The sequence below is a fragment of the Petaurus breviceps genome, unplaced genomic scaffold (assembly GCF_028583685.1).
Source record: "Petaurus breviceps papuanus isolate PSGF00001 unplaced genomic scaffold, PetGlider_PUasm1.0 207, whole genome shotgun sequence".
NCBI lineage: Eukaryota > Metazoa > Chordata > Mammalia > Diprotodontia > Petauridae > Petaurus > Petaurus breviceps.
Genome location: NW_027185850.1, coordinates 32,987,209 through 33,002,638, shown reverse-complemented (window position 1 = coordinate 33,002,638; position 15,430 = coordinate 32,987,209). Strand labels below are relative to the sequence as shown.

Sequence of the window (15,430 nt, the reverse complement as noted above, 5' to 3'; positions counted from 1 at the left end):
TAGTCTAATTTTATCATCTTGCCCCTCATCTTTCCCCTTTCCAGGCTGTCCTCTATGCAGCTTGTAAAGTGATTTTTCTAAAGTGTAGGTCTCACTCACCATGACACCACTTTAAAACCCAGTAGGTTCCTGGTACCTCTAGGATGAATTCTAAATTCCGAATCCCTTCACAGCCCAGCCATTTCATTTTGCTTAGCTGAAGTGTCTTCCTGGCTGTCTCCCCACAAGTGGCACTCTGGTCTCTGGGCCTCTGTCTTTGCTGGGCCCTTCCCCTCCTCCCCTTGGATCTCTGCATTTGTTAAGGCTCCACCAAGGGCCACCACCTTGGAGCTGCCAGTGCCTTTCTGCCTGAGGTTAGTTACCCTGTATCTGGTCTGTGCCTGCCTGCCTGTTGTTTCCCTTTGGGCTAGGAACATTAGTTAAGTGACTGCTGTGTGTCAGGCTGATAGTGGTCAGACTGTGACCCTTAGACTAGAAGGGGAGAGGAGGCAGCTAGAGGCTATGTCGAGAGCCTGGGTTCTTGGGCTTGGGTGGTGATCTCACCTGGCTTTTAATTTGCATACCTGAATTCAGTGTGAACACATGTTGCTTTTTTCCTCCCCAGGATATATGTGTAGGGAAGACAGCATCTCATCAGCATAAAGCTGTTCAGAATGTCTCTGTCGAGTCGGCAGACAGCTATTGTCAACCCCCCTCCCCCAGAGTTCATAAATGCCAAAAAAACTGGCCGCCTCACAAATCAGCTGCAGCACCTGCAGAAGGTGGTCCTGAAGGCTCTGTGGCGCCACAGCTTCTCTTGGCCCTTCCAGCAGCCTGTGGATGCCGCCAAGCTCCAGCTTCCGGTGAGCAGGGGTGAGGCCACACAGGCCTGGGATTGTTAGTGTGGGGCTGCCCTTCCTGTGCGGATAGCATCTGTGGGGGCAGGCTCCATCTCCCTTAGCCCTCGAGACTCCTCCATCAGCCATGCTCTGGCATTCTGGTCACAGGCGCTTTTCCCTTAGGAGTTAGTGAAATAGTGGATTAGAAAAGGCCACCTGGATAGAGGGCTGTGCTCTGTTAGGGAGACCTGGGTTCAGATTCTGCCCCTGACTGGGACAGATCATTGGATCCCTTGGTCCTTGGAGGCAGCTCTGGAAAAAGTCAGCTGAGTCATAGCCCAGTTCACCATCAGGGTGAAATCCGAGGTCAAGATAGTTTAGGAGTGTGGTGGCTGGTCAGTAGGGTCACTGCCCCCCTCCACCTCCCCCCACCCCCCAGAGAGGGAAGGGGGCATGACTCTGAAACCAGGAGATCCTTTTTCTGGCCTTAAGCTTGCAGTTGGTTTGTCCCCAAAGTACTGTTATGGACACTTCATCCTTAAAGCATCATCAGATAGGGCTGAAGCCAGAGGTTACCCAAGTCGTTAAGAATAATCTGCTGAATTCCAGAGCTGGGCTGCTTAATTGTCCTCACACTGTTGTAAACTGGCCAGTTTGAACATCACTGGGGGGAGCGTAGCCTCACATGCTAGATCGGTATGGATGGGCGGCACATCCTCTGAGTTGTCCCCCTGCCCCCCACCTGTGACTCCTCCCTGAAAGGATTCTCTCAGAAATTGTGGTTCAGATTCTTTTCTTAACAAGTGCACATTGCAGTTACATTCCGTTCATGAATAGAATAGACTAGTTTTCCTTATATTTAGTTTAATGGCAAGTTTGTCACAAATCTGCCAACTTTGGCATAAGGTTACTTGTGTAATTCTGTAATATTTTTAAAATGCTGTTTGTTCTTTTTATAGAAGTGAACCTCTTCTTTTGTGTAAATACTCCTATGACAGTCAGACACTGGATCTGTTATTACAAGACTGTTTGGTTTAAGTATAATGAAAGTTAAATGTTGCTTCTTTGATTTGTGCACCAGTAATTATGGCAAATGTGTTCTTGTGAGCGTTCACATTCTCCTAACTTAAACCCTGCAGGACTATTACAGCATCATTAAGAAGCCAATGGATTTGAGTACAATTAAAAAGCGCTTGGAACATAAATACTACACGAAAGCATCAGAATGTATAGAAGACTTGAAGACAATGTTTGCCAATTGTTATTTATATAACAAGGTCTGTTACTTTTAATCATGGCTATTGATTAGATGGTTTCTAGGTTCTAGAAAAATGTTGTTTTAACAGTGTTAGAGACTATAAAAATACATTGAGTTTATCATTTTAGTTCTATACATCCTTGAGTTTATTACTGTTTTCATCCAATGACTAACAGTAATAGCTAATATCTCTGTATCAGTATATGCTTACAGTTATCTCGTTGGACCCTGGGATGTGTGGACTTAGTCAGGGTCTCACAGCTAGGAAGGGCCTGAGGCTATCTTTAGAATAACTGAATCCAGGCTTAGTGCTCTATCCACGAAGCTACCAGCTGCCCCAAATACTTAATTATTCAAATACTTGACATTTGAATTCTTACCTTGTGTCTCAAACTAAATCTCAGTTCAGTATTTGAGTATGCACTGTTTTGTCACTTTTTTTTTTCCAATTAAACAAACATCGAACATTTATTATATACAGATCACTGTATTGCTCTTGGTGCAGAGGTCTACACAGACCTGGTCCAAGTGTAGTGGCTCCCCTGGGGTCAGCCAGGTTGTCAGATGGTGTGTGTACGGGTATGGTTTAGGTAGGGTGCTCTCTGGAGAGGGCAGGCGGGTGGTCATGACTGACTGAAAGAGGTAACATTTAGAAGTTCATAGCCTCACGCTGAAGAGCAGAGGATACTAGAGGCATCCTAGTTTGACTGCTTGCCCATTATTGTACAGATGTGGGGACTGAGAGCTCAGGGAAGGTTAAGTGATTTTCCTGAAGTCACCCAGGTAGCATCAGGTGACCAGACTGTCCCATAGAAATGGGAATTAATGGGAACAAGGAGAGGCAGGCAGCACATTCTAGGCAGAGGAAAAAGCATGAGCAAAGGTGGGGAGACAGAAATGTCTGGGGCAGGTAAGGAAAAGTTGACTTTAGCTAAGTTTGCACTTCTTGGGCAGGTGTTTTTCTCCACAAGTAAGCTACAGTTGGACAAGAAGTCAGAAGCCCCAGTTCAAGTGGGAGTGCAGCGACATCTCTCTCCCAAGGGGATTCCCCGCCTCGAGACAAGAACAGCTTCCAACTGAGGCTCCTCAATCTTGGACCAGCTGGTTTCTGGTCTGTCCTAGCTCTAAGACTGCCCCAGTGACCACTGAGGCTGCGTTTTCTGGCTCTTAAATAGATGCTGGGAAATTCTTCCTTTCCTCCCACATCTGCCTCCCTGTGACTCCTCTTCTTAGTCTAGGCCCTAATTTCTTTTCTAGAGACAAAATTGGCATAATAATTACGCAGAGTGATGTTATTTCCATTGGACAGAGAATCTGTCTGTAAAATTCAAATAGCGATAATGTGGAAAGTGGTAATTTTTCTGATTTGCTTATGAAGCCTTCTGTGGTATACCAAATGCTCTATACACAAAGCATTTTCTTAAATGATGCAGTTATAACTGAATGACATTGTAAATCTTATCGTTTGTTTTGTAGCCAGGTGATGACATTGTTCTCATGGCACAAGCCTTAGAGAAACTATTTATGCAGAAAATGTCTCAGATGCCTTCAGAAGAAGTAGTGATAGGTGGAAAGGAGAGAAAAAGAAAAGGTAAGAAACAAAACGGATGAGAGAGTGCCTGGTTTGAAAACTTTATATGTGTTGTGTTTTGGGTTAAAAATTAAGGGATTAGATTTTTAGATTTTTCTCAAAAATTGTTAGATTTTTCTCAAAAGAATCAGAGCTATGTCAATCATGCATTGCCTTTACAAGCTCTTGCAGTGTCTTGTTTGCTCTCACACCAGATGGGCTGGCTGATTCATTGATTTAACTTCCTGTTCCCAAAGTGCTGCTTGGGTTCTAATTTTGACCAGCAAGGAGGAATTGTGTGGAACCTTGGTAGAGAACAACCTTGTAGTCCCTGTGAGCCGAGGGGGAGCTCTGGGCATTGTCAGAGAGGCCATTTTCCCCAAAAGCATGTTTTGAAATTGCAGAGAAAAAAATGTGTCCTGTCTCCTGAGGAGAGGCCCTTCTTAACAGAATTCTTCCAATATGCTGTAAATAAGATGGCTTTGGTGGCCTCGTTTCATAATTTAGCATCAGCAGAGTGCCAGGTGGTGTGGTACTGAACATGCAGCTCCAGATGTGACTTCAGAGAGCAGCCAGTCCCATGACACCAAGGGACTCTTGATGGGGCTTCTGAGCTGTCCCTTCAGGCTTCCATCCTCAAAGAAGGCTGGGTCCTAGCTCCGGCCCTGTGAGCACTGCCCTGCTAGATGGGCACCTGCCTGCTGAGTGTTACTTATTAGTAAAGTCATTTAGCTCCTTAAGGAAGGCCTTTTTGTCTTCCATTAATTTTAAAATGGGGAAGCCTGAAAAGAGTGTTTGAACCAGAAAAAATGTTATGTAATAATTTCAGTTGAACTGTAAGTTATTGAAATGTAGATGAAATATAATGTCGGGGGGGGAGTGTGTGTGTGTGCGTGCGTGTGTGTGTTAAAGTGAATGCATAAAAATGGAATTCTGAAAGAACTGTCAATATCTGATTCATTGAACATTTCTTTAATTAGGTACTCAACCATCTTCAGGAGTTTCTACTATTAAAGAAAAAACATCCCCCAAGGCATCTGACATGGTAGTTAAGCAGCAGGTGATGCCATCTTCTGTGTGCTCACAGACAGCACTTTCTTCCTTGCATGTTGCTAAAGCAGCTCCACCAAGCTGTACCACACAGGCTGTGACACAAGTAAGGACAGAGCTTGATGAAACACTGGGATGTTGTGCCATATCATGTCTTAACTATGTATTGAGCAAAAAGTTAAAATCGAGATGGCAATAAAATCATCTCATGTAAATCTTATTTTTTTAAGGGACTGTGATGCTTGAACAGCTTTTCCTGTTTGCTTATTTTTGCAAAGTATTTTTTAACGTTTTTTTTGTTGTTAAGGATTTTTGGACCTCCAGTTTAAGTGTTACTGTTAGAATTGTCTACTTTTTTCATTTTAAATGCTATAATTTATATTTTCCATAAGTTCTTTAAAAGTAAGCGTTCTGAGTGATTGTTTAAATTATGAATTCTCTTCTAGGTTAAAAGGGGTGTGAAAAGAAAAGCAGATACTACAACCCCTACAACTTTAATAGTTACAGCAAGTAGTGAATCTTCACCAAATCTGGCAGAACACAAATCTGCTAAAATACCACTTTTAAAAGAAAAAGTAGTGAAGAATATTGTACCAGATTCTCAGCAACAATATAAAGTTGTGAAAAGTGTTAAATTAACTGAACAGTTAAAATACTGTAATGAGATTCTGAAAGAAATGTTTTCAAAGAAACATGTAGCATATGCTTGGCCTTTTTACAAGCCTGTGGATGTTACTGCTTTAGGACTCCATAATTACTATGATGTTGTTAAAAATCCAATGGACCTTGGAACAATTAAAGTAAGTGGTTTTGTCTTCTGTTTATCTAACTAAATGGTCCTTTCGTGACCTTGTGTGATTAGGTTATGGTTTTATATTAACTTTTGTTTCGTTGTTGTTTGTAGCTTTACGAATCCCAAACTTGTGCTTCCTAATGTATTCCCACCACTGCTCAGAAAGTGCTGCACTTAAAACCAGAGTGATGGGATGTCATGGAGCTGTTAGAACAAGGATGTGTCTGCATCCCTGCTCTCTGAGGGACTGTTTGATCCTAAGGCCTTGGGTCCTTCCTTCCTTGTACATGTTCTCTTGGCTCTGCTTGTTTCACTCCAAGTCATTTCATGGTAGCCAGGATTCTCTCAAATGATCCCTGTTCTCCTTTAATATGGCATGATGGGAGTTCCTTTTCCAGTTTGTTCAGGCATTCCACAGTTAAGAGATACCCTCTTAGAATTGTTTGCTTTCCTATTTTCTCCTTGTAATCTCCCTTCAGGCCCAGAAAGATGGTTTGTCCTATTCCCTCCCAAGTTGTATTCTCCCTCTTGTACCCGCCCCCACCCTAGTCTCTGTTGGGTTCCATGTGGAGTTTGGTCATCTACCTATGATCATCTTGTCCACCCTTCCTTTCTCCACTTTGGATGAGAATGAGCTTTTGATGCCTGTTTCCCCATCTCTTCCTCTCTGTTCTCATAGTCATGTTCCCATGAGTCCCAATTATGGAATTTCTATTCCCTTCATCCTTTCTACACTGAGTATTTCTTTTCCCTTATTTCTTCTCCCAGATCCTCAGAATAGAACCAGTTCTCTTCCAGAGACTCTTTTTTCCTTGTTTCATCTTTGCCACTGTCCTGTGCAGTCATTTACAGACCTTAAGACACTGGAGGAATACTTGTTTTTCTCTCCGTTAGAATGCTAGAGTGACGTGATTGTACAGTGCCTCTCAGTGACTCAAATCGACCTTTCTAAGCCTCTCTGGGCTGTGTGTGTTCCAAAGCTCCCTCCTGGCTCTGGTCTCTCATCCAAGTGATTCTTGATTCTTTGGCCTTTGGGGCTACTGTGGTCTAAGGTCGTATTAACAGTAGAAGCTGCGTATCTTTAGTGATCCCTGATGGGATTCCTTGGGATTTGAGCTGCTTGGGATGCTTGCTGGACTTCTGAGGTTTTGGCCATAGTATTCCTGGGACTTTTCCTCTTGGGCTTCCTTTTGGAGGTTAGGATGGATTCTTTATGTTAATGGTTTTTAAAAAATAGTGTACAGGATAGTATTTAATCTTGGTTTTTAAGTAGTCCAGTGATCCTTGAATGATTTCTCCTTGACCTGATTTCCAGAGTCATTGGTTGATCCATCTGTTATGGTTTTCAGATAATTTTCCTTGATAATTATGCTTGGCTATTTTATCTTTTGTGTGGCTTTTCCTTGTTCTCTCATTTCTTTTTTTAAACCCTTGCTTCATTTTCTTGCTGGTATTTATGTGGGTTCTTGTGCACAGTCCCTCGTTTTTCCTCCTGCTCTGTTTGCAGGTCTCTCTGGGAGCACTTGTAGGGGGCCAGGCCTCTCAGTGCTTTGTGTCTCCCCTGGCCTCTGCCCTCTGGTGGTCCTGCACTGTGTCACCTCCAGGCTAGGCCCCTCCGGGTCTTTGAGGCCGACGGTCCTTGTTGGCAGGCTCATTTTCCTGATGCTTCTCTTTTGGGTGGACAAACTGGGTCTTTGAGGCCGACGGTCCTTGTTGGCAGGCTCATTTTCCTGATGCTTCTCTTTTGTGTGGACAGAGTCTTTCACTGTAGTTTCTTACTGGATTTCTTGGTCTCTGTTAGGTTTGTTATTTCTGGATTTTGCTGGCATAGGTTTGTGTGGGGACTGGGGCAGTCTTGCCTCTCAGGCCGCTGTTCACATCTTATTATGTTGGCGTTAAGTGCATGTCCCCCATCCCGTGGAGTTCCCCCCAGACATGGGGTCATCTGGTTTCAAGGCTTTGATCATCCATGCTGCCCAGCTAGCTTTCTGCCTCATCTGGAGGAGGGTTTGTACCTTGGAGCATGTGGACTTGAAGCGTATGTGATGCTGTCCTTTGATGTTTGAGGAAAGGGAGGGAAAACGATGTGCCAGAGAGTGCACCAAGATGCATCTCTCTTCCAGGATGTGCTCATTAGGGGTAACTCTTGTTTCTGGTGTGCTTTTGGAGCTTTAAGTAAACTCTGGAATGTTTTTAATAGAAAAAAATGGATAACCAAGAATATAAGGACACACATGAATTTGCTGCCGATGTTCGCTTAATGTTTATGAATTGCTACAAGTATAACCCACCAGATCATGAGGTTGTAGCGATGGCGAGAACCCTTCAGGTGAGATGTTATTTCAAATCTTTATTTTTTTATTTTAAGAATGTAGTTTCTGTTTATGTGACTTTTATAACTAATATTCAGGAATCCCAAAGTTTGAATGCAGCGGTTTAGCCCTTTTTTGGTTTCACTGTCTGATTAAATAGATCTGACTAGTCCCTCTTAATGAAGGGTCCCTCCGTGTGGTTGAGCATGAAGCATGTGCAGGTCGTCTTGTATGGTCCCCTTAAAAGTAGGTCTCTTCAGCGGTGTGTGTGACTGCTTCCTGGGAGCAAGAAGAGGGTAGCCCCCCTGCAGCAGGCTGGTTTTCACCTCATTGAGCAGGAGGCCCATTCAGGAGAGATGGGAAGAACCCCCAGATGGTTCGAGAACCCAGGAATTCTGTCACCCAGGAGGAGAGGGCATGGCCTGGAACGTGCTCCTCTAAGCTGGCTGTTGGCTTGTCCACAGAACGTCATAAGGAGCAATGCTGCTCTGCTGCTAGATGTGTGTTAAATGTAACAGACAGTGGGTTTTTTTTGTACTTTAGGATGTTTTTGAGATGCAGTTTGCTAAGATCCCAGATGAACCCATTGAAAGAATGCCTATATGTTACATTAAAAAGAATGTTACAAAAGCTGTTTGTAGAGAAAGTAGTAGTGAGGCTTCCTCTGAAGACAACTCTGATGAAGAGTCACCGGATGAGCAAGTACAGCGCCTTGCAAAGCTTCAGGAGCAGGTACGTCTCCCCTGCATCGGACCGCATCAGGGATGTCATGTTTGTGTACCATAAGGGGATTTTTCTCCAATTAAATCAACCAGGATAATTCTTTAGGTCAGTAGTCAAAAAAATTTGAAATGGTTGATAATTATTTTAACTAAATATTTCTTTATATTGAGAAATTTCCATATTGCTAGCTGCACTGAGTGATGCCTGATTTTAAGCAGTTTACAAGATATTTCTGAAATGCCTCATGGATGAATGTCGTTTCAAGCTTTAAAAAAAAAAAAAAACATTTCCTTAGTGAACTGTTAGTTATAACCTGTTTTATGATTAAAATTATAGACTTAATGCATGCATATTTTGGAAGTTCTTTATAGTCTGTTGGGCGACTTCTGAATCTTGTTTTTGAATTAAAATTAAATGTCTTGTTTCTTTGGTCTTTTTATTTCATGTCTGAAAGTTGGAGACTATTATTTTATATTTAAAGGAAAGGGAGATACTTTTTCCTAGGATAATGAATTAATAAAATTGAGTGTAGACTTCAAGGGAATGTGAGCGTCTAAAGTTTACTTACTATATTTGAATTTTCAGCCCCTCCATTTTTTATAATCATCTTTAATGCTTAATTGAAAATGTTGAATAAATATCTCTCTTTATTAGCTTAAAGCTGTTCATCAACAACTACAAGTTCTGTCTCAGGTACCTTACCATAAGCTGAAGAAAAAGAATGAAAAATCTAAAAGAGGGAAGAAGAAAGAAAAAAAGAAATTTATCAACAAAGATGAAAATCAGAGGAAAAAACTTAAGCAAATAAAACCAAAGAAAAAGCTGAAGAACAGGTGAATTTTTTCACATGGTTGTTTGTTCACATAATTCACTTCTCTATGTATATAATACTTCACAGGATTATCTAAGCTCACTAACCTAAGTAAAATTTGTTACAGTCAGCCTAAAAAGGCCAAGCAGCAAATGTTGGCGTATAAATCTGAAGATGAAGATAATGCCAAGCCTATGAATTATGACGAGAAAAGGCAGTTAAGCTTGGATATAAACAAGCTCCCTGGAGACAAACTTGGACGAGTGGTCTACATAATAGAGTCAAGAGAGCCGTCTTTAAGGAATTCTAATCCTGATGAGATAGAAATTGATTTTGAAACACTCAAAGCATCAACCCTGAGAGAACTGGAAAAGTACGTCATGGCCTGTCTGAGAAAGAGACCCAGGAAGTGTCATGGTATGTATCTCGCACATTAGCAGCAGGCTAACTGGTACTTGCCTGTGGTTGTGGTTGTGGTCATGCTCACTTTTTGTCCTAAATCATGCAGCTAAGAAAATAATGAAATCCCAAGAAGAGCTTCATTCACAGAAAAAACAGGAGTTGGAAAAGCGGTTACTGGATGTCAGTAACCAGCTAAATTCTAGAAAACGCCAAACAAAATGTAGGTGACTGTTTTAAAGTGTTGGTGCTGCCCCTTAATTGTGCTGGTAGTTCATCACCTTTTCCCCCTATTTTCCAGTTGAGAAAACTCAGTTGTCCAAGGCCCTGGGAGGGGGAACACGGCTGAGCGAGAGCAGCAGCAGCAGCAGCAGCGGTGGCAGCGGCAGCTCCTCGGGCTCGGGCAGCAGCAGCAGCGACTCAAGCTCTTCTGATAGCAGCGATTCCGACTCAGGTTAGCTGCCTCTTGTCAGTCTCTCTGTGTAGGTGGCACATCTGTTCCTTGAAAAGCTACAACTGTTCTCTTTAAGGAATATGTGTTGCATCTAACAGGAAGCTGTGATATGTACTGCCAGACCCATTCGCCTTGTTTTCCATTCTAGTCTTATCTTCCTGCCTTTGAAGAATGTGAACTTGTATGAGTCTCTGATAGGTTTGTAATGTCCAAGAGAGAATTAACAGTTGACTAAAACAGGGATAATCGCTTAATAAAACATTTTAAAATGTTAGATCTGCATTAGCTTATCACAAAAATAAAGGGTCGCTAAAGGTATCTCACTTTGTAGGGACTAATCTGGTTTATCATGGATATAGCAAGGTTATAAAATGTATTCTCTGTGTGATACTTCATTCTGAATTCAATTAGTGTTTTGAATTGAGAAACCAGCCATTCCTGCTATTTCTTCTAATTAGACTTCCCTTTTTTATTCAAAGTATAGCAAAAATGGTTGTGCGCTCTAAATGTCAAATCCTGACTTGTGCTAAATCTGTTACCTTGTACAGTTAAGTTTGAGACAGTTGAGAATTCTGTCCAGAGAAGTAACTCATGCCTCATTCATTGGGTCTTTTGCTTTAGAAAATAGAATCTTACAATTAGAAAAAATTTCTTACAATAAGAAAAAAAATCTTACAATTCAGTCGCAATCACTGCCACAAAACTAATAAGTTGGCAAAAATTTCAATTAAAGTTGAGAATATGGGGTATTTTTTCATGCATTGAAGTTTTCTTTTTCTTTGTTCATAAATGAATGACAATACTAAGTAGCATTAAAGCTGAGCCCTAGTTCATGATACTGTATTGTCACATGAAAGGTTCTTGCTCTTTGGAAGAATTCTGCCTGCTGGCTCTCAGTAACTATTTCACTTTTAGACATTGTTTTGTTTGAGTTTATATAGCACTGACTTCTGAATTTCACATTCCTCAGTTACATTGTGATGACTTTATATTGCAGTTTTGTAGAGTACTATACATTTTGAACTTCAGTTAAAATTTGTCATGCTAAACAGTTAAAAGATTCGGGATCCATTGATATTGTAAGACTCCCTCTATTTGACTTTTTTAAACAAAAAGCAACCTTCACAAAAATCTAAGTTGCATTTAGTGTTTTAAAATTGTACTTACTCTTTGTAATTTTTCATCCAATAAAGAGCTTGTGAACTGACAAGGTAAATTGTTCTGTCTTTTCTTTAGTTGTAAGTTTTAAAAAATCCATGTGTTGTAAGTTTTGACTAATTGCAAAAATCTTAGGCATTTTTTAGCTGCTTTTATAAAAGTACTTTGATTCTTGGAAAAGTGGTGGTCCCCCATATGAAGACTCAGAAGGGTCCTCATGGGTTTTCCAGTAGTCACTTTGTTTGTGATGGCAGTCACGATGTGGACTGTTCTTTACTTCCAAAAGAAACAAACTGGATAGTGCAATCTCTGGACTGCTTGACTTCAAAACAAGTCACTTAGGTTCTCCCTGCCACTAGGAGCTCCCTAAGGCAGTTAGTCTCAGAGGGCCTTTCCTCCCTGGGAATTCCCTATACGAGTGAAATCAAAAGTCATGGCCTGCCACTTTCCTCTTGTGTGCAGCTAGCTTACAGCCTCAACCTTAACCTTTGTCATCTTAAATTGAATGTTTCGGGTGTCCATTTTCTAATTTGCACTCCAGTTGTATCTCACCTATTTTCAATAACTTCATAAAATTCATTTGTGTTGCTCAAGGATTGTGTATAATTTGGTGCTTCTGAATTTCTGCTTTTTAAAAATTCATACTTCAGGTTACTGCCAGCATGATGTATCGACACTTGGTCACATCACAAAACAGTACTACAGTTCTTTCATTTATATCCAGTTTCGAGATTGGCAAGATATTTGTTTCTTGGAAAGACGAGTGTGTGTGTGTGTGTGTGTGTGTGTGTGTGTGTGTGTGTGTGTGTGTGTGTGTGTGTGTACATACATAAAGAGTAAATAAGCCTCAGCACACCCTGTAACTCTCTTTTTATGCATGTGAAACTCTTATGATAAGTTGGGAGGTGACCTTTAATGGAAGAGGTACAGTTGAATTTTCTGTTTGTTAAATGAAGCCATGTGAAACCAGTAATGAGAGGGGGATGCCCTTTTTTCTGTTCTAGAGTTGAACCCAGTTAAATCATCCAGAGATACAAGGATAAGAAAATGACTCCTATGGAAAAGGACTTGAGAGTCCTGTGGTGGAGCTTGAAGAACACCACGTTTTGGGCGGGGGGGGGGGGGGTTGTTTGTTTTTTTGTAGTCTTAAACTTAGACTTTAAAGAGTCCTTAATGGGCAAATCTCTTCTCAGGGATAAGAAGTGAGGTTTGTTACTAATCATTTCCTATGAATGGATGTAGTTTTACATTAAAAATTAAACACATCATTATCAAAGGATATTTTAATAGCTTTTCCCAAAGTACAAATTGCAGAGAAATGAAGGATTTTCATGGGATTAACAGCCCACGGGGATTGTGTTTAAGAGAATCGTTTAGCTTGGCTCCAAAATATCTGCTTGGAAAAATAGATGGTTTGGTCTACTAGCAAGATAAAGGGAAAACCAAGACCCTCTCTGCTCTGATGATATTCTTGCAAAGCACCCTTGATGTGGGTGGTCTCTGCACCCCCGCCAGCCAACCAACATCCCCCCACCCCAGATAGATTCATAGGGGGACATGGGGCATATGAGGGCTGTGAGCATGGATGGTTGTATTTGCATCATGGGAGGAAAACAAGGTAGACTGAAATGTTTTCACCTTCAAATGATAACTTAGTAATTAGTGTGATACAATCTCATTGTATATTATCTCTGAAGGTTTGATGTTAAAAATCTTAGGATGCTTTTTGTATTCTGTTACCATGTGTGTATTTGTGTCCTGCCTTCTGATATTTAATATACTGTATACATAAACTATAAAATTTGAGCTTTTCACTTCATCCTAACATAGATTAAAATTGGGGAATTTTGTCTTGAAGTAAGACTCCTATACCATTTGAAAGCATCTCCGAAATTGAAAAATAGAGGTATTGTGACATTCATCTCTGAGGAAAAGTCTACAGAAATGGGAAAAAGCACTCCAAAAAACTCCAATTTCTATTTGACTAAAGTTGTAGAAAGATTTCAGCTAAGATACCTTTTGACCTGAGGGGGGTGGGGTCTGATTTTTTTTCTTATTCAAGCACATCTTTAGGTAACCTCTAGCTTTAGCATTTCCTTCAGTAATGAATGTGGGCAGCAAACATTTTTCTGAGGAGTCTGTAAGCTTCTCTAGACTTGTGCAGGTGAGATAGCAGTGAAATAAATATTGGTGAGCTTCAAGCGGGGATGGGGATGATGACTACCTAAACATACTTCACACCCTTTCTGTTTAACTAACTACATGTCGCCAACAGTAGGTCAGATTCAAAACAGAAGGTGAAGGAATGGCAGTGGTAGCGTATTGCTTCTATGGAGAGAACTATTCCTGAGGGAAATCACTATGTTGTTAAATACCAGAGCAAAAATCAGCCATCCGAGCTCCTGAAAGGAGGCTCATTGCCTGGCTTCACATCAGGTCAGTGGTAGTTTGCTCCTGCAAGGGCCAAGGCTTGTCCAGTGCAGAGGCGTCAGACTCAAAACTGTCACCTCTTTTGACTCAGACAACCACAAATTAATATCATTTGTGTTGAATTGGTTTTAAAAAAAATTTTTGTTAAATATTTTCCAGTTACATTTTTCCCTGATTGAGGCTGCTGCTGGGGAGTTTTGGGGGGACCAGAGTTTGATAACCTCTGCAGTTGGCACCTAAGAGAGTCTAATACAAGACAAGGAATATGGAACATAAACTGACTTACTGTAGGTGGTAACATTCATAGAGTAACAGAAATAATCCACTGGGCCCCATCACCTTGATCAGTAAAGTCATGCTTTTACCTGAAGCCTTACACCAAGCCCTATCTCTAATCACAAGGTCAGTTCACATGGGAAAAATGGAGAAGAAAATTGACAATAATATATTCCCTCTTGAATAAACAACCAAAAATGAGGGTGTCAAGAAAGTTGTATTTAAGCCACTGTAATCAAGGGTATATAACCTGTAAGAAAACAGCTAGATCATGTGGGGTTTTTTTAAGTCCTACTTTTTATACCTGTAGGTGGTGATCCCTTTATCTTTTTAAGAAAGTAAGTAATGCTGCAACCACAAATATGGTCAAAGTTTTCATTTATCAGGAAAAGTAGTCTTATTTAGTCAAAGCTTAAAATGTATGTTTTTAAATCCCTTGCTCCATTTTTTTGAGGCTGACTTACTTTCAGAGCTGTGAGCTGAGAAATCAATTTTATGAAGCCCTCCACTTTTCTGTTTCCTAGTGACTAAAATATAAACTAGCTATGTCTGTTCTTTGAGAGTCTAGGACTTAGTTTTAATGGCTAATTACTTTTTTGTTCACGAATAGGTCCCTTGGAAGAGAAGGTTTCAATGACATTATACTCAATCCATTTCTAGATTTTGGAATATCCCTTATTTGGGAGCTTGGGGGCCAGGTAAGATAGGTGAACCGGAAGGCTATGGAGATCTAATTTGTGTACTTTTATGACCATGCCTGAATCCAGTTACAGAAAGCTTTTACTAAGTGTTTACTGTGTGCCAGCCACTCTTCTTAGCTCTGGGGGGTACAAGGGAAGACACAATCCCTGCCCTCAGAGGCAGTGAAGTACCCCCAAGATGTCGTGTGGGGAGGCCATATAAAAGTGGGGGCACTCCAGTCCAGTGGAGAGGGGATGGGACAAGGAGCCCAGGAAAGTGAGCAGGAGAGCCTGTTTGAGGCTTGGGGGAGCAGCACAGTGACAGATAAGGGCCCAAGGCAGAATGAGAAGGTGGAAGTTTGTGTGTGAGGAAGAACAAGGCAGCCGGGGGGCAGGGAGCAAAATGGAAGGGGGGCCGCTTTGTGAAAGGACTCTGCACGTGATCCTTGAGGGGCTAGGCAGCAGGGGAGCCATGCTTGGGCTAGGAGGGAGCAGGGAGACTTGCTGGTTCTGCCATTGCTGAGGAGTTGCGGTGTGAAGTGATTGAGGACAGAAAGGACCGTGGACAAGAGATGTCATAAAGGGAGAAACGAGATTTAGCAGCAGATTGGCTGAAGGGGCCAAGTGAAGGGCCACCTTCACTTGTGAGCCTGGGGGCCTGGGAAGAGGATGCTGGTACCGGGAAGTTAGGGGGTGAA

The 15,430-nt window shown here is 41.5% G+C and overlaps 1 protein-coding gene across 1 annotated transcript in view; it reads left to right on the top strand.

The window, feature by feature from the left end:
* Positions 1–610: 610 nt before the first annotated feature.
* LOC138164765 (bromodomain testis-specific protein-like) overlaps positions 611–15,430 on the top strand; it is a 32,563-nt gene continuing 17,743 nt past the window's right edge. The window contains exons 1-11 of the mRNA XM_069092728.1: positions 611–842; positions 1,958–2,095; positions 3,553–3,667; positions 4,627–4,802; positions 5,143–5,496; positions 7,690–7,818; positions 8,345–8,533; positions 9,179–9,357; positions 9,463–9,752; positions 9,844–9,957; positions 10,036–10,188. Coding sequence (XP_068948829.1) covers positions 654–842; positions 1,958–2,095; positions 3,553–3,667; positions 4,627–4,802; positions 5,143–5,496; positions 7,690–7,818; positions 8,345–8,533; positions 9,179–9,357; positions 9,463–9,752; positions 9,844–9,957; positions 10,036–10,188 — 2,026 coding nt within the window. The 5' untranslated portion in view covers positions 611–653. The remainder of the gene's footprint in view (positions 843–1,957; positions 2,096–3,552; positions 3,668–4,626; positions 4,803–5,142; positions 5,497–7,689; positions 7,819–8,344; positions 8,534–9,178; positions 9,358–9,462; positions 9,753–9,843; positions 9,958–10,035; positions 10,189–15,430) is intronic.